Here is an 18,896-nt window from a genome sequence, read left to right as displayed (position 1 = left end):
TTGATTAACAATAATAAGCATGTGAGGTGATGAAAGTATTAAATCATACAACATGCATATGAATAATATAATTTAGAAAATAAATCAAAAGATTAGAAGTCAGAGAAGAATGTAGAGTAGGACGTTAATTCTTTGAAGATGTACATCATGAAAGTTAATTGTTAGTACAAAAGATATCAAATAGAAATTATCCCTCAAGAATTATACCTTTATCGTCCGAGTCTTTTAGATGAATGGCATGACATGTTCTTTTAGATGCACAATAAACACTGACCCTTTGCACAAACACCCCATGGGCCATGGCTCATTACCTTAGAGCACCATTACTCATGAGTGAAAAACTCAATCATCCCACTCTCTTTCTAACTTTCTCTCTCTAAAAAATAACATCCCACAATCAATTCCCACTCATCTCCTTAACCATGAACCATTTTTCAATCATCCCAACTACTTTTTCCTCTCTCTCTTACTTTTTGACCACACCCAACTACTTTTTCTCTCTCATCACCCAACCACTATCATACAATATTTTTATTATTTACTTTTTAATGATATGAATTAGTTAGCGTTTTATTATTAATAAATTAAATTAATAAATTTAAATTTATTTATTATTAATTAATTAAATTAATAAATTTAAAATTATAATTATCATTTTAATAATTAAGTTATCTACATAATTAGCTTTTATTAATACGTAGCATATGTAATTAGCGTTTTCATTAAGTAATTAAATACGAAATTAGTTAGCGTTTTTAATGATATGAGACACATTTAGCATTTTTAATATAATTTTAAGAACGATATACATAAAATGCTACATTGGTGCGACAATTACAGACTTAATTAAGAAAAAAAGTACACATAAAACTTAATTAAGAAAGAAATACATAAAATGCTCTTAATTAGCATTCCCACCAAATTTTTGCCATATATTGGCAACCAAATCACGTTTCAAGGAATGATGCACATGTTGATCTTCAATTGCATCTCTATTGGCCATGTACTGGTTGATATCTACGATTCGATCATGATAATATTCAAATTCGTCCCCATTATTACTTGTGTTGGTATTGAATTCGGTAGTATCTGCGTAGTGTGCATATGTATCTCGTTCATCTTCCACAATCATGTTGTGCATGATAATGCAAGACAACATGATGTCATTGAGAATTTCCTCATCCCATGCGAGGGATGGTTTACGAACAATAGCAAACCGAGATTGCAGCACCCCAAATGCTTTCTCTACATCTTTTCGAGCTCCTTCTTGGTGTTGAGCAAATAACTTGTCCTTGAGAGTATGAGGACATGTAACTGATTGAATGAATGTTGCCCAATTCGGATATATACCATCAGTGAGATAATAACCCTTATCATATTGGTTACCATTCACCGTAAACTGCACGGGGGGTGCTCGACCTTCTAAAACATCCCTAAACACAGGAGATCGGTGAAGAATATTTAGGTCATTGCACGAACCTGGGATCCCGAAGAAAGAATGCCATATCCATAAGTCACGATCAGCAACAACTTCAAGAACTAAAGTAGCAACACCACCTCTTCCTTGAAATTGTCCTTTCCATGCAGTCGGACAATTTTTCCATTCCCAATGCATACAATCTATGCTACCAACCATGCCCGGAAATCCACGTTTTTCACCGAATCTGAGTAGTCTAGCCAAATCGTCTGGAGTAGGCCGTCTCAAGTACTCCGCACCAAATTTTGTGATGACCCCCTTCGTAAATTTCATCAATGCTATTCGAGCTGTACTTTCACTAATTCGCACATACTCGTCAAGCGAATCCGCCGCTACCCCGTAGGCAAGCATTCGAATAGCTGTTGTACACTTTTGTAGGGGTGATAAACCTAACTGACCCGTAGCATCTCTTTTTTGAGTGAACCATTCATCACTTGCAACGACATTATCCATAATTCGAACAAAGACATGTCGCTGCATTCGAAATCTTCGACGAAATAAACGAGCTGGATAGACTGGTTGATCAGCAAAGTAATCATTGGACAATCTTCTATGACCTTCCACCCTACCTCAATTAGGACGTGAATGACCTGCTTCATTATCATCAGTCACTTTAGCTTTTCTATTCCTTGGTGTTGGAGTTACATTTGATATAAGAGTTGGAGCAAGTGGTTGAACAATATTGGTAAAGAAATCATCTATTTCTTGATCAATTATTGCTCGTGATGATCTTCTTTCATCAGAACTAGAGGAACTTGAACGAGAGAAGTTGAAGGGGTTCATTTTTGTGTTTAAGTTTGGTGTGAGAAAATGGTGAACAATATTGTGTTTGGGTTTGGTGTGAGAAAATTGTGAACAAGGATCCTTGAGTTATATAGCATAAAATAATGTGAAAGGGAAGTACAATAATGTAAAAAGTAGAACAATAATACATAAATGCAGTACAATAATGTTAAAAGCAGAACAATAATGTGAAAAATAGTACAATAATGTTAAAAGCAGAACAATAATGTGAAAAAGTAGTACAATAATACATAAAAGCAGTACAATAATGTTAAAAGCAGAACAATAATGTAAAAAGTAAAATAATAGTGCTATCATCAGTACAATAATGTTGAAAGCAGAACAATAATGTAAAAAATAGTACAATCATGTAAAAAGTTGTATTCATATGTCAATTCATATAATAAGTAAAGCTTAAAACTAACACAAGTACATTTTTAAACCTTTTTTTTATTATTATGTGAACTTAAACATACAAATGTTAACTTTTACAGAAATTAAATTTAAACTAAAACATAAACTAAAATTTAAACTAAAACATAAACTAAAATTTAAACTAAAACATAAACTAAAATTTAAACTAAAATATAAACTAAAATTTAAACTAAATCACTCAAAAATTGGATTATTCGTCAACCATGTTGTTAGTGTCTCAATCACGCCCTCCTCAAATGTTGTTCGATTTTCCTTTGCATACAATGCTTGTAGCAAATCCATGTTCTTATGATACTCTTGCATTTTCTGCATCCTGGTTTGCAACGCTATTTCTGCCTCCTTTGCAGCAACCTTCCTTGCTTGAACCTCCATCTTTCTGTCTTCTCTCTCAACATCTACACTCCTACTTTCTCAATGGATCTGAAGCCTTTCATTGAATGTAGCAAAACACTCAATTGTCTGACCAGCCACCCCTTTGAGCTTAGACTTCGCTTTCTTAGTACCATAGGGACGTGGGTCCACTTCACCTCCTTCAGCACTAGTAGGTGTCTCGGGCATTGAGTCGCTTCCATCAACTCTTGTCCTCTTACCGCTTCCTCCGCTTCCAGGTGAATCAACATTTTCTTGTGGATCTTTGGGGGGACCACGTGGACTTTCCATTGATTTCATAACTATTGACCTCCATTTCCGAAACTTCCTCAACATTTTCCAAGCATGTTCGAGGATGAACCTACCATTTTTCTTACGATGCAATGCATGAGCTTCTCTCAGAACATCATCATCGTTTTGACCACTCTTCTTTCTTGCAAGAGCTTCATCATAAAATACAGCCCACCTTAAAACCCGTGGAGCAAGTCTACTCCAACGACCTTTCACCATATCAGCATTTCTTGGAGCAATTTTTGTTAGGTTTGCTATTCTTCCTTCCTCGAAAGCTTCCCAAGCTTTTCCCCAGAAGACATTTTTCTTTTGGTACGTCCCACTCACCTTATCAAGAGAAGTTTTCATAAATGCGGAGACCAGGAGTTCATCTTCAACTTGATCCCAAACCCTCTTACCACAAGAACTTGTTGCTGGGATAAGTGGGTTTTGTGATTGAACGGGTTGTCTTTGCGGTGGTTACTGAGATTGATTACCTGATAGTAAATTGCGAAAATGATTGAGTTCCCTGAACAAACTCATCATCAGAATCATCATCTTGATGGTATTGACCAAAACCATCACCACCTTCTTCGTATTCACCACCTTCTTCGTATTCACCACCATCATCATCAACATCATTGTTCGGAGATGCATCTTCTTGGTATTGAGAAAATCCATAATTAGGATCAAGTTGACGATATGAAAGGTTGGCATTTTCAGATGGAGATTCATGGTAGAGGTTATCATATTGAGGAGAAGCATTTTGAGAATTTTCTCCCCTTTGATTGGTATTTATTTTAGAGGGTTGACGATATTTTGATTGATTTTGAGAAGGTTGGTGATAATTTGACTGATTTTGAGAGCTAATTAAGCGATTTTGTTGCCTAGGCATTTGGTTTTATGAGCGATTTTGGGGTTGATTTCTTATATTATTAGGATGATTAGGATCCATAATTATAAGAATTTGAAAATAAAGAGCAATGGAAGAAGAGTTAGAACAAAGAGAAGAAATTAGTGAAGATGGAGAAAATTAAGTGTGCCCAAAACATAGCAAAATGGGTCTCTATTTATAGATCTCGAAAAAATAGAGCCGTTAGTATTTTTTTTTTGATTTATATTTTTAAAAATATAACAGCTGTAAAATTTACAACAGTTATATTTTAAAAAACCAATAAGAAGCTGACATTTGGCGTGGGAGACACATGTCACGCTGCAGTTGGCGCTGACACGCGCGTGTCAGCGACTCAGCGGGCATATATTTTTTGCCTCACCCAGCAGCAAAACGTTTTGCTGCTGGGTGAGGCAAAAGAAAAAAGTGGAATGCTAACCAGGCAGTGGGTCCCACTCCCACGCCTGATCACCATTTCACTCACCCCATCTCATTTTTTTGCCCCAATCACTCCCATTTAACACATGATCTTTATTCCAATCATGGTTAAGACCCTTTTTTTCTCAATCATCTCATGATTCATGTTTTTTCACTCATGGTTAATGATGCTCTGATGACGATATTTAATCCGAAAACCGTATAGACCTGGACTCAATAGGACGAAACCATCCTATCCGGGTACTGCCAATTCCACAAGGAGAGAGGCTGGGGAGTTGGGACCATGTTTAGTATGTTGTACCAGGAGGCAGGTACTCCTCTAAAACCTCCCAAGTCCTACCCTGAAAAATGAAGATTGCCAAAGTTAGTTCATAAATTACGTTACACTCCACGCCATAGTTGACGAGATCCAAAATCACTCGCCTCTTTTTATTTTCTGCACTTTCTCCCTCTTTTCACTATTCACTTTTTCTTTCTCTCTATTACGCGGATCCTAATTTCTCTCTCAATTCACTATTCCGCATCATTTTCATGCGATCTGCCAAATTCCCAAGATTCTTTTTAATTCATTCATGATCGTTTTATTTTTTCGCATTTTTATCGATTCAAAGTTGGAAATTGGAATAAGGTAAGTTTCAATTAATCATCTTTAAGTGTTTCATCTTAGTTTATATTTCATCATTTTTATACCTAAATGTAGGTTTTTTTTATTAATTGATTTCATAAATGTTGTTTTCTGCAGATTCTAGGGTTAAATTGGTTCAGTGCAATTGCATTGTGAAAATTTACTGAATTTTTATCTATGTTTGGGGGACCTGTGACTGGTAATAGTCCCCATCTCCGGAAGTCTGGCAGTAGACCTGTTATTGGTGAACTTGGTATTAAATTTATAACCTTGTATTTGAAATGGAATGCTAATTATACAATTAAGGATGATTAGTGCTAACGCAATATTTGTGTGATTAGGAGAAAGCAGTGAAGAAGTTCTTCTGCATTCATCTGGGGTTAATGAAATGAAGGGTTTAAGTCTACCAGCCCCATTAAGTGCCACTGTGATGATGCCATCACCTACTTTCTTGTGGAGATTTAAGGTGATGTCCAAATTAAGGATGTTATTATATCTCGTATTGGTGATTTTCGTTTCCGAAGGATGTTTTCACTAGCTGATAGCTATGTCTGTGCTTAGTTTATGCATTATCTTCAACAATTCTGATTAAATTGATGTACAGATACTGCTGTTTTTCATCTGGGGCTTCTGCTGTTGCAAGGTTAGGTTTTTGTCCTTTTCCGTGTGTTTGTGTGCGGTGGGGAGGAATTGAACAAGCTTTAATGGGAAGTATTGTAGTTCTGATTGACAATGTACTTATGATGGACACTTTCTTATGAGTGCCAGATTGGATGGCATTCTGTAATGAGAATGAGCGCTGATCTGAGAGATCTTTTTTTGTATGAGGCGTTCTTATACTACAATCCTCTACTACTTGTGGTTAGTAGCATTAAATTATGTTCCCTGTTCTCCTTATAGAATTAATCTCCTAGGTCAATTTATAATGTGTGTGGATTGTCCTTGCAGACTTTGATGGTCTGGCTTTGGGGGATAAATTTATGGGTCTTTTCTCAGGCTAATGTTAGTTATTCAAAAATATTTGACGTTGATCAAACTCATCTTACTCACAGAGAAATATGGAAGGTACTGATCTTTTTTTTTTTCCTTTTCCCCAATTTTGGATTGTTTATACTTTATAGAGTAAATTTGTGATTGTTTTTAATTATCTTTCCCAATTTGTGGTGTACCTTGTATGTTGTATTACCCTCCCCCCTTTCTTTATTACTCAAGCACAATATTTGACTGTTGATCACTCTCAATATTGATGAAAATTATAAGAAAATAGTATTATTATGAAAGTATTAAGGATAAATCAGTTATTTACTTTTTCTGTCACTTTTTAATCTACATAATTTGTTCGTTTTCACTATTCATATACTTCACTTTGACATAATTGGTGATTTACGCATAAGGAAAAACATAGTCGTGTGAGATAAAATAAAATAAAATGGTCAACGTTGTTTGTTTTCAAGATATCAACTTTTTGAAAGATAATAAAATAAGATGGTCAAAGTTGTTTGTTGGATAACGTGTAAGTGAAACTTTTTAGGTTTAAAAAAAAACAGAGGTAGTGCTTTTATTGGTTACTTCCTCGTGTTTTTTTAGTTGTTCCACTTTCACTTCTACCCTATTTATGTACCCCATTTTGACCGTATATTTTGTTTAATGTATATGAAAAAAGGTTATTATGTGAAATGTTATCGGATTTTTGTCAATGTAATAAACTTTCTATAATATTTACTAGTATATGAATAACATATTTAAATATATTAATCAAACGTGAAAGTCAAAATGGAACAAAAAAAATTATTATAAATTGAAGGAGCATATTTTTAGAAATATTAGTGGTCAAAGCAATTTTGGAGAAATGTGTGTACCTTTTTTATTTTTCTCGAAACAGAGGGATTACTATCTGCCATTCTGCATAGTTCTAGCTGCCCAATTATTACGAAAGTTTATGATTCATGAATATCAAATTTTTTGCGACACAGGGCACCCGTTCACAAAATAGCAAAAGAAAAGTAGATCATCTATCAGGCAGCATGTGTACTATGTATGTATAATTAAGAAAGGACATGTGGTAATAATAACACTTGCCATTGCCACTTGTCTCCAACTGTAACTAAAACATAATGGATCTTTTCGTGCAAAGATTTTATTCTTTTTTGTCAAAGTTAAGTGAAAGAAATAAAACAAGGTGAAAAATCGATGCTATGCTGCTGCACAGCTCGGATATGCTTAAGTAAAACATTAAGTAATCTTTGTACCAAGTCATGCAATTAGTCTTTAATTGCATCAGACATGTCTGTGCTATAAATTTTTTGTTGGAACTCGTTGTAGGCTTGATCAATTGTCATAGCACTCAAGGGTATGAACCTACTTAGGAAACAAGCAATTGCCCCATCTTGATTAATGTGTTGCACTACTAATTGCGTCTGTCTCACTGTCAGTATAAGCTCAACTTTTTTGGTTATTTGTTTGTTTATCTAGGTGAAACTGGAGATGTAGTCGAGGAGTTTTCCTTTAAACATGGCTGAATACATCTTGCTAGTATTCTTTCCCCCACCACATCTATGTGCTACATGTCTAAGTCACTTGATTTTACTTGTTCTGTGGTATTTTATAAGTAGACCGTTTTGTCTTCATGGTTCATCATCATGATGTATTTGGGTGGTATTTTTCGTAGGATACATAAGCTCTAAAGATAACAAATCAATATTTACTTTATTTGGCTTCTGTAGTTGTTGTCTATATATTATCTGAAGTCTGTCTACTTTCTGATGATTGCTCACTCGTTTAGACATTATGGCATTATAAGTTTGTTGATTTATCGATAGAGCTTTTAATATGATTAAGCTACATGGTTGTTCCCTTATGATTGTTGCTAAGCCTGATTTTTGGTGGTCTAGTGACCTTCAGTTTATTTTTTTAGATTATTCTCCTGTTTTGGTGGAACATTAATATTGGTAGAGTTGTTCACTGCTTTGTTCTGATTGCAGTGTGCCACCTGGATGACCATCATAGTTCCGACCAGCATGACAGCATATCTCTATCTGTATTCAGATGGAGAAGTATCGTTAGCAGCATCTCAACCAGTGTAATAGATACCTCCTCTTCTTGACATTTGCTGCCAATTACTTCAAATATCGAATTTTGAAATTTTTATGTATTTGCTACTTGTACCTCTGTACGAGAAATTGTAAGCTTGACTTTCTTCTTCTCCATTATTTCTGTTTTAATCTTCATTGTTGTAAGTTAGTTGTTTACTTCAACATTATGTGTGTGTCTCTACTTTTGACCTTCATATATAGCTGGGCTCTGATGATAGAGCTGTGTCTTGTTGAATGTTCAAAATCATTTTTCTACTTGCTACAGGGACAAAGCAGTTATCTTTATTCTGCTTAATTTGTCTCAAACCGTTTAAGATCGTGTCCATCTTGTCTTGGAAGAAGGCCTTAAGAATCGCCAATTTAAGCAATATCTGCTCTCAGCATTATGCTTACTAAGCAGGTTGATTTCTGGAAAATAAGAATCATTGTTAAATCTGTTCTGATATAATAACAATGTTGTAGATGATTGGACATTAGCTTGAAAGGCTGTGCTTTTTGGTTAAAGTGTTACAACAGAAATGCATCAGTTTTTCAATAGTTTCGCAGGATTTTTTGGGATAGATTAACATACCTTTTGTTCCTTCAATGCTAATCACCGGGGATCTCCCGGCATGTTGGCATGTTTTTTTACATTGACTTTATCTAGAGGACTCCTTGAACCTTAAATTTGTCTTACTTTCTTCTTTTAAGAAGTTCTCATCATGTTAAGAAAACCTTTACTCTTGAGATTTGAGCAATGTGATCTGCTCATTATGTGCTTGTAGGAGATCAAAGTTGACTGTTCAGAAAAATCTTTCTGCTTAGAGGATTTGGTTTGCTAAAGCTGGTATTGTGTCTGGAAAATCAGACAGTTCATGTGGGCATCTCGTTTGGCTAAACTTTTATCTGGCTTCAGTCCACTAGTTAGACATCACCCTGTGAAAGGCATAGCACGATGCTTGACGGTTGTATGCATAACTATGATTATGGAACTATACATCTGAGAAACAGCCCCTTTAGAAGATATCTAGTAACGTCTGCTTGAACTATATTGGCTCCTTGTACTATCTCCACTTACAAATGAATGACTGGAGAGTCAGATGCCAATAGAAGTTAGAGGATTTTCTGAAGTATTTTGTCCCATGGCCTTTGTTTGGGGTGATTCTTGCCTTTGTATTCTATCCTCAACAATTCCCTTGAAATTTATTCTCTTCAGTATAGTAGTCTTTGATTCTGATGTTCCTTACATCCACTTTGTTTGATTACGTGGTTATGTAGTGGTGGTATCTTTTGTACATTGTTCGATTAGTTCCTGACTTTTAGTTTACACCACTTTTACAGGTTCTTTTGTACATTGCTGTTATCATGATTTTGATATCTCCCTTTGATATTTTCTACTTATCATCGCGGTATTACCTGTTGAGAACTCTCTGGAGGCTAGTTGTTCCCCTGCAGGCAAGTAAGCTCTTGCTTACACTTTATGACATGCTATTGAAATGATTCATGATGTGTACTTGTGTACTACTGCTGTACTTTCTTGCCACTTCTCTTGTGATTAATGATGATTAATGATGCACACACCCACACACCCACACATCCACGCCCACACCCACTCCCGCTCCCACACCCACACCCCCCACACGGCCACACCCACTCACACCCACCCACCAAGCGCGAATATAACTATATAAGGGCATGGTAAGAAAGCTTCAGTGCGTTTTTGGCTGCTGGTGCTATGGGACCCTATCTCTTCTACCATTTGTTGGTTAAGATGGTCTTTTAAATATGGTATAACTCCCTCCTTCCTGGCTGCAGTTTTTAATTTCCTTTTTTGAGTAATGCTTTGTGATTGTTAATGCAGGCAATAACATTTTCCGACTTCTTCTTGGCTGATATCTTGACGTCCATGTCCAAGGTTAGTGTGGCTTATATTTCTAGGTTAATCTTTTCAGTTGAAACTTCAATTCAAGTATGTAGCTTTCATTTCTGGCTTTGAAAAAATGATGCACAAATAATGGCTGATTGTTTCTGTGGCACTCTCATTTTGAGATTTTTCTTCCCTTAATATCTTCTACGACTGGGAGTGACTGGTAAAGGCACTAATACAGTTTAATGCTGGGATGTATTGTTTTTCAATTATGCATTCAAATTTTACTAGTTTATTATAAAGGCACTAATACATTTCAAGCAAACTGCGTACGCATACTTATCTTTGCAAACTGAACATACTAAGGATTAGCTATCTACGCCTAGGGGTCATTGGTTGTATGATTTATCATTATGGCATTAGTACTCGGCTAAATGTTTGGATGTCTATTTATTTGTGAAATACTTAGTTCTGTTGTAGTGAACGAGCATGCTAAGCTGTCTGGTGCAGGTATTGTCAGACTTGGAGCGTTCAGTCTGCCGCATGGTCCATAGGCAGGTTAGTTTGTCTTTCTTTCTCCATCTCCTCCCCTCCCTCCCTTCCTTGCAGTGTCATTAGAAATAGAAATTGAAAACTCTCAATCTGTCTTGATTTTACAATCAAGAAGTTTTGTCTCACTTTCTTCTGCTATAATAGTGTAAACACAATTCATATGTGCATTCGGGGCAAATTGTTATTTACTATTTGTCTCCCTTTTGTTTAAGCTAATAGGTTCTTTTTCCTTCCCTGAATTATATCTCTAATTAGCTATAAGGATTACATATTGAACAAGAAAAGCTTCTATTAGTTCTTTATTCTAATATGGGATAGCTAACTCGATCTTTTTTAAGAGCAAATACTTCCTCAGTTCCTTTGTTCTTATTTCAGCATATGAAGAATTTAGCTAACTTTAGTTAAAAGTACGTTGGAAATGTAAGTAACACATATCATTGTATTGATAGTAGTAGTATTTAATAGAATAAATTATTACATCAATAGTTCGATACTGTAAAGCACTACCTCCTTTCCTAATTAATCGACACACTTTGCTTTTCACCATAACCAATATATGAGAGATAAGAAAGAAAAAGTATGAAAGAGGGGGAGGAAAAGTATGGGAGAGAAGAAAAAGTAACCATAAAGTACAATATATGGGGTTTGATTGGACTAAGCACACATCCAAGAATGGTATTAAAATAGTGTCTCGATAAAGATTTTAAGAAACGGTCAAAAACGGAAAGTGTGTAGATATTAGATAATAAAAAAACGGAGGGAGTAACATTGAATGTTGCATTGTATATCTGGAAACAAAGAGAAAGGGCTGAAGTGCCTTATCTTTTTGAACGAAAGGATTAAAAAGTCTCTGACAATGATACCCCATATTTAACTTAAATTTTGTTGAGTTTGTATTCTATGCTAAATTGCTAATTAGTACTTCTCTGTTCTCTTTAGTTGCAACAGTCTTTCTTTTGCACTATTTTCTCCACTTTAACCATCTATAGTGATTTATACATATGGAACGATAGTCATGCATGATCTTGTTTGTCTTAATTACACTTCCAAGATTTGAAGTTTTTATATCTTTTACTTGTAGATAATTAAATATATTAATGATTAAAATGTTGCATTGACTAGCTTGGTATTCAAATCGTTGTAACTAAAAATGAACGGAGAAATGGGGGAAGTATAACACAAACACACATAGAAGGGGGTCAGGGAGGCTGACAAAGTGCTTTCTAGATGCTATTAATTGGAATATAGAAGACTATAGATTGAATTGTCCTTTTGCTTAAAATGACATTGGGACCTTTGACTTGTGAAAAAGAATTTCTAGGGGAGAGAAGTCGAAGCTTGGTAGACTTTCGTGTTGGGATATAGTTTTGATATCAAGATATGTACTCGCCTTAAAAAATGATTAGATACTAAGACTACCACTAACCATAGATCACAAAACTATCTTCAAGTAATCTCTTAGATTAGTTTCGTGGGAGTTAGTTTTTACTCTGTGCCAAAGGATTAAATATTTTGTCATTTATGTAAAATTTTGACAATTGACATCTCTTCTTTATCTAAAGTTACAATCAGACTGTCGTCTTGCTTCATGTAGTTGCGTACAATTATTTATTTTAATCTTCATTCTCTAGTTCCTTGTTCTTCCTTAGTAATTACTCCTTCCGTCCCATAATATATTGCTTGTTTCATTTTTACACGGTCTCCAAGATGGACCTTTGACCTTCGGTATTTTCAATTCCTTATTAATAAAAAATATAAAAAGTTGATATTATGAAACTACATATTGAGGCGAATCTAACAAGATCCACATGAGTATGTTTTCTTGTTTATATTAATGAGAATATTTGGTGAAAGATTTAAAATTTTAAAATGAATAAGCACTATATTATGGGATGGAGGGAGTACCTTTTGTGTTTCTGGTGGAGGAGTGTCTACTGTCTGGTACTTATATGGCATATCTCATGGTTCTTAAGAAGGCAGTTTTCCTTGGGTCTATGAGCCAAATGGCCCAAATCGCTAGCTACTAGTTCTTAGCTTAGCAGTTATTATGTCTACTGAATGACATATCTCATGGCTCTTAGAAAGGCAGTTTTCCTTGGGTCTGTGAGCCAAATTGCTAGCTACTAGTTCTTAACTTAGCAGTTATTATGTCTTTCTTACTTTAAATGGTGTTTTGTTGTTATTGGTGTAGGTTGCTACTATTGCATGGTTTGAAGCTGATTCTATATGTGGCAGTCACTCCGTTGCAATTCCTGTGGTTCTTGTTCTACCCTATATATTTCGGCTTTTTCAGTGTCTTCGGCAATACAAGGATACTGGAGAGAAATCAAGCCTCTTGAATGGTAAGAGGGTAGTCGTAAAATTCATTGCTTCTCTATAAACATTTCCGAGGCTTTATCTTTTCTTTTTTGGACTATCTAGTGGTGTATTCTGCTGGAGATTAGAAGTATGGCAAGTCGATCTAATGGTAAAATCATTGATGTCCAAGAGGGCAGTTGATCTTTTAACAATATGGAAAATGTTACTGTTACAATGCTCTTGATTTAACAGTAATAGTACCTGTATTTTGCTTCTCATTATTATGCAGTTTAGATCTTAGTATCCTGGTATTCCCTAAACCTTACTGGCCACTGGAATTTTGTTTTTGTTGCCCTATCAGCTCATATACTAGGTGGCGTGTAATACCTGGCCGAATGAGCTATGGCTGTAGTCTTTCTCTCTTGCTAGTTATCGTATTATCAATATTCTTTTTAAATTTATGTGAGCCACTACCTTGCAATAATCAGCGAGTCTTGTTTTGTTCCCTGATAATTTCATACTTGCCTGATAATTTTACATCTAACGTGACATGTGCTACCTGGGTGATGTGAGCTTAGGCTTTCTCACTGTCCTCCACAGAGGTCATCATAATGTATAAGCTCGCTAGCAAACAGATAATAAGATGTACAAGCTTTTATGTAATGTGCTATCTTCAGGAACATTGTACATTTAGTATTTTATGTAGGTAAGAACTGCAAACCTGTTTTCTGTACTGTGCTGGCCTGTTTCAACTTTTTATTATGCCTTCTGGATACAGCACATCTGGCCAGTCTTGACTGGGTATGGGAGAAGCTGCATACAGTGTGGTCACTAACTCACTATAAGCTTGCCTTCCACGTGATAATTGTGCTGTTAAATGAATCTGTCCTGATATTTATTATCTTCAATATGTTAACAACATTCTTATTATTTTGTCGCAGCTTTAAAATATTCCACAGCAGTACCAGTTATCTTTCTTTCAGCGCTCAAATATCACGTGTTCCCGGATAAGTGGACAAGCATATATCGGCCCCTATGGTTGATGTCAAGTCTTTCAAACTCTATGTATTCCTTTTACTGGGATATTACACGAGATTGGGATATGAGGTATGTGTATACTTGGATATAATCACCCTACTGGCATCCATGATGTTCTTTATTGATGTAGCTTTTCCTTTATGTTGCGATCCATCTAATATTCAAATTTCAACACGTGCATGGATAAAGAAGATACTCACTTGTAGACCTGTCAAAACGGTTGGTCGGGTCGGTTTTATGTCGGGTTCGGTTATGAGTCATGTATGGGTCGGGTCACTTTTGGTTACGAGTCGAAAATACTTACCATGACCCAAAATTATGGGTCGGTCGGTCAGTCGGGTCAAGAGCGCTATTATTAATTAAAATTTTGAAAAGTAAATGTTGTTCATTTTTAATGTTAATTTTTGAAAAATTGCATTATAAAATACAGATAAAGAAACGTAGTAAAAACATTAGCTAAACTTTCTAAAGATGAGTTTTTTTGTAATCATCAAAGTTCAAACTAATAGAAGTTGTCAACATTCATCTATTCGAGTAAACGATGATAACAACGATAATTCAAAAACTAATATAGTTCTCCCTAATCAAACATTAAGGCAAAAAAAGTAAAATTGAACTTTCTTTTTTGCCTCAATTTGATGTTGTTACAACTTACAAGATATTTTGGGGGAATTTATTGACATTTTTGAAATAAAATTTGTACACTCAACCAGGCGGGTCGATTTTGGGTCCGGTCGGGCTCGACCCACTTACTTGCGGTTTTTTCGGTTTCAGTTGTATTTGTGTTTCGGCGCCTAGTATCGTGCTTAAGGCTCACTTTTATTGGTTTAGTTTACAGGTCGTGTCGAAATTTCCTAGGTCTACCAACTTGCAATTCCAAGTTTAGGGGCTTACTTGTACTTTATAAAATCACTTGTACTATTATCAAATCACTCTGGTTTAACACTACAATATGGCTGTCATGAATTTTTTTACTTTGAGATGCATTTTTTACTTTGCATCTTGGTGAGAATTATAAAATTGTAAGGAATATTGCCATTCCTCTGATATTTACGCATTCAAACATTGTTCCTTATTGGAGAAATTGAGAAATGCCTATTGCTACCCTGGATTGTTAAAGTTTTACATTTTACTTTCTGTTTTCAGTTGTTTCACTCGGATATTCAAGTTTGGGAAACCAAATCTTTGTTCATACCTTCTGCATGGAAGGAGATGGGTAAATAACTTCCCCCTCTTCTCTTTTCTAAAATTTCTGTTCCTTGCTGAATTTCTCATGGTTTCATGTAATTTTAGGTTTATTGCTGGGTGATTGGAAGCAATTTGATTCTGCGGTGTACTTGGACTTACAAGCTTTCTGCCCATCTCCGACATAATTACCTTACTGTTTTTGCTATCACTGCTCTAGAGATCTTCCGCCGTTTTCAATGGGTTTTCTTCCGTGTGGAAAATGAGTGGAATAAAATGAGTGCAAAGTCGCATATTCAGTTATCGGAGAGTGACAGTTCAAGTGAGGATGTGAATTTATTAGACTCCGGAAACCATAGTGTATAAAATACTGGACAGCAAATACTGGATAGCCATGCTTATTTGAATTTTATGGAATATTTTCCTTAGACGTGTATATTCATTTGAATTTTGACCCATTCTTTATAAAAACGAGTTGATTTCGCAGCATTTGAGAAACCAGTGTTGTACTTTTGAAATGTCGAAGTCTTGGGTGTGTATGCCTTGCAGAATAATGATCAACGGAATTAATCCACGTCCCTACTCGCGGGTTATTGAGAATTTCACAAGTCTGTAACAGACATTTTCCCGGCAACTTTTGAATTTTAAATGATGCAAATTGTATGGTTTATTATTTGATACTAGGAGTGAAAGTTTGGTCTACGGTGTGGAATTTTGAATTAGGGTTTAATCCAATCAGATCCGAATAAAATTTGGATTTTAGTTTTACAATCTGAATTCAAACCAATTAGAATTTGAGTCCAATCTGATTCAATCTGAATTTTCATACTCTAGATGGATTCGATCCGAAAATTCGATTTTTTAAAATCTAGTTTTTCGATGAAATAAATTAAGTACAACAACAACCTAGTAGGTTTAGGAAATGAGGAATTAAGTGATGTTAGGGTTTCAGGGAAAAGGTTGAAGTGCTATGCCTACTGAGCTATGGACTAGGCATATTGTTATTCGGTTATATTGGATTTTTGGATCCAATTACTCTCAATCCGAATCCAATCCGAAAATTCAAATTTTCAAAAAATCTCAATCCGAATCCAACCAAAACATATTTCGAATCCGATCCGAATTACTAACTCGGATTGGATTGGATTTCTGATTTTAACTGAATAACTTTCACCCCTATTTGCTACCCCATTTCACTGCGCATGGCCTTAACAATTTCCACTCTATTCCTTACCCTCGTATTTCACTCTAGTTTTCTTGCATTTTAACTATGTCATACCTTTACGGCCCGTTTGGTAGTTGGTCATAAATGGTGCTAATGGGAATGAATTTGTGTGTAAATTTGTGAAAATATCATTGTCCATTCCTATAGTAATGCTAATTTATCCTGTTCACTTTCCTTCTTCAATTTTCATTCCCATCTAATACCACCTTGTAGGTGGTAATGAGTGGTAATGAAAATTGCTTCCCCTTGGAGACAAAAACACAAGTTTAGGAGTGAGATTGCTTGCTCATGGAGAAAAAATGTCTCCCCATGGAGATTTTAAGGGTGCTTTCCTAATAAAATTACACTTAAAATTCATTCCCATTACCGCAATTTATTAACGTCTACCAAACGGGCTGTTAGTCTTTTACTCTTCTAACCCCTCCTTAGCACCACCAAAATTATTCATTGGATCCTCCATCCACTGTCCTTGGCACTAACTACCAACTATCACCAGGCTCTTGCAACAACAATCGATGACTATCAGATGTTGCTGAAAAATGGTGTTTGGTGGAGTTGTAGGTTTGAATCCCCAGCACCCTTAGAAGGAGGCGTTAATCTAACACATGTCAACTCTTGTTCATTGGCATGCAAGATTAGGAGTGTAGTGAGTCAAACCTTTACTCAAAACTATTCGAGCTCAACTCAGCCAAAGTTTGGCTTCAGATCTTAACGAGCCAAGCCGAGCCATCCTTGGCTTGGCTTGAAGGCTCGAACATTTTATTTCTATATATATATTTTCATATTAAATATTGAATGTCTCATATTACAGACAAAAAAAGGCATGCCCTTATTGTGTTTGTACACAAAATTCCTAAGCTAAGTCAAATTAAAACCGCATAGTCAGTATGATTTTTTTTAACAAAAAGAATAGCATTCTCCTTCAACTGAATATTTCTGAGAAGTATTTTTAGATTAAGGCAGACTTTCAGATACAAATTCTTTCTATTATACTTGTACTGCCGGATGATTAAGAGAGGCGTACATCATACGATCACAGTTTACCGTCATCAATTCAACATATAGGCTTACTTGGCCAAAACCCTTTTAAACCCTTTGTTTATATTAGGGAAATTTCCTCATGTACCCCTGAGGTTTGGCGTAATTCCCAAATTACCCCCCACAGTTGGGGAATTCCTCAGATACCCCTGAGGTTTGTGTTTGGGCTCAAGATACCCTTACTATGGACGGAACCCTAACGCCGTTAGGCTTTCCCCTCTCTCTCCCCAATTTTCTCTCTCCTCCCATTCCCCCACCCACTGCCAACACCCCTCCCCCAGCTGGCGGCCAACAGCCGGCGACCACCACCCACTCCGGCGCCGGCGACACTACCCCCTTCCTTCGCCGGCCGGAACAACAACACCCCCGGCGACCCTACCCCTTCCCTTCGCCGGCCAGGACAGCAACACCCCTGACAACCCTACCCTCTCCCTTTCCCCCACCCTCGACACCTCACCGTAGCCCTCCCTTCGCCGGCCAGAACAACAGCACCCTAACACCACCTGTAATACTCCGTATTTTTTAGTAAGTTATTATTTATATTTTTAGAAAAGTTTTAGTTTTTAAAAAAGGTTTTATTTACTAAAAAGGCTTATTATATATTAAAAAAGGCTTTTATAAAAGATTTTGAGTATTTATAAATAAATTGTAGCCCAAATAAATATTTGGGTCTAAGTTTACTAGTTTTAAAACCCAAGTACTTTGGTAACAAAATTTAAAACTGTTTTAAAGAAAAATCCAAAAAGGTTTACAAAAAAAAAAAGAAAAAAAAAGGTTTTCAAAAGAAAAAAAAAAAAAGTTTCCGGCGCCTGTCATGCGTTGTGAAGTTTGGTTAGTTTATTTTGTTTTTATCTTTTTGTTATTTTATCTTGGATAACTACGTATTATGGGGTAATTTATATCTTTTCCTAATCTTAGTTGGATAAGCGTAAATATTAGCTATATCCTAACTAGATTAGTTTATCTTTTCCTTAAATCTATCTTTTAGTTTTCTAATCCTTTTCCGATTCTACTTTTCCAACTAGTATAAATAGGGGTCTCTACCCATCATATTCTTCACACCAAATTTGAGAAATAAATCTCTTTTCTCAAGTTTAAACTCTCTCTCCCTCTTAGCCTACCTTTTCTCTTCTCCCGAGCAGTTATTTTTTTTTTCAAGGTGCGTGTATTTGTAGATCTTTAATAATTGCTTTGCAAGTGTAGTATCATGTTTTTAGTAAAATACTTTGGATTGAAATATATATTTTTATGAGTTTTATTATGAACATCATCTATTTTATATGAACATGTTTGAATGTTTATAAATTTTATTTATGAACTTTGAATTATGTCA

At 35.5% G+C, this 18,896-nt stretch overlaps 2 protein-coding genes and 1 pseudogene across 2 annotated transcripts; 1 reads left to right on the top strand and 2 right to left on the bottom strand.

The window, feature by feature from the left end:
• Positions 1-870: 870 nt before the first annotated feature.
• Positions 871-2,977, bottom strand: LOC104883844 (uncharacterized). Its single transcript, XM_019247455.3, has 2 exons — positions 2,898-2,977; positions 871-2,042 (listed from the first exon to the last, which is right to left on the bottom strand). Exons 1-2 carry the CDS (start codon positions 2,975-2,977, stop codon positions 902-904), a joined length of 1,221 nt encoding a protein of 406 aa, XP_019103000.3. The 3' UTR covers positions 871-901.
• A 4-nt stretch (positions 2,978-2,981) lies between these two features.
• On the bottom strand, positions 2,982-4,403 carry LOC104883834 (glutathione S-transferase T3-like; annotated as a pseudogene).
• Positions 4,404-4,942: 539 nt separating this feature from the next.
• Positions 4,943-15,789, top strand: LOC104883833 (uncharacterized). The gene is made up of 14 exons (XM_010668396.3): positions 4,943-5,292; positions 5,407-5,542; positions 5,631-5,755; positions 5,894-5,932; positions 6,058-6,150; positions 6,238-6,354; positions 8,271-8,366; positions 9,702-9,815; positions 10,222-10,275; positions 10,738-10,785; positions 12,971-13,121; positions 14,019-14,184; positions 15,262-15,331; positions 15,409-15,789. The coding sequence occupies exons 2-14, from the start codon at positions 5,467-5,469 to the stop codon at positions 15,664-15,666; spliced, it is 1,407 nt and encodes a 468-aa protein (XP_010666698.1). The 5' UTR covers positions 4,943-5,292; positions 5,407-5,466; the 3' UTR covers positions 15,667-15,789.
• Positions 15,790-18,896: the final 3,107 nt, after the last annotated feature.

Source organism: Beta vulgaris, chromosome 8 (genome assembly GCF_026745355.1).
Source record: "Beta vulgaris subsp. vulgaris cultivar EL10 chromosome 8, EL10.2, whole genome shotgun sequence".
Lineage (NCBI taxonomy): Eukaryota > Viridiplantae > Streptophyta > Magnoliopsida > Caryophyllales > Amaranthaceae > Beta > Beta vulgaris.
Note: the sequence above shows the minus strand (reverse complement) of the source record. Positions and strands in the feature narration are given on the sequence as shown.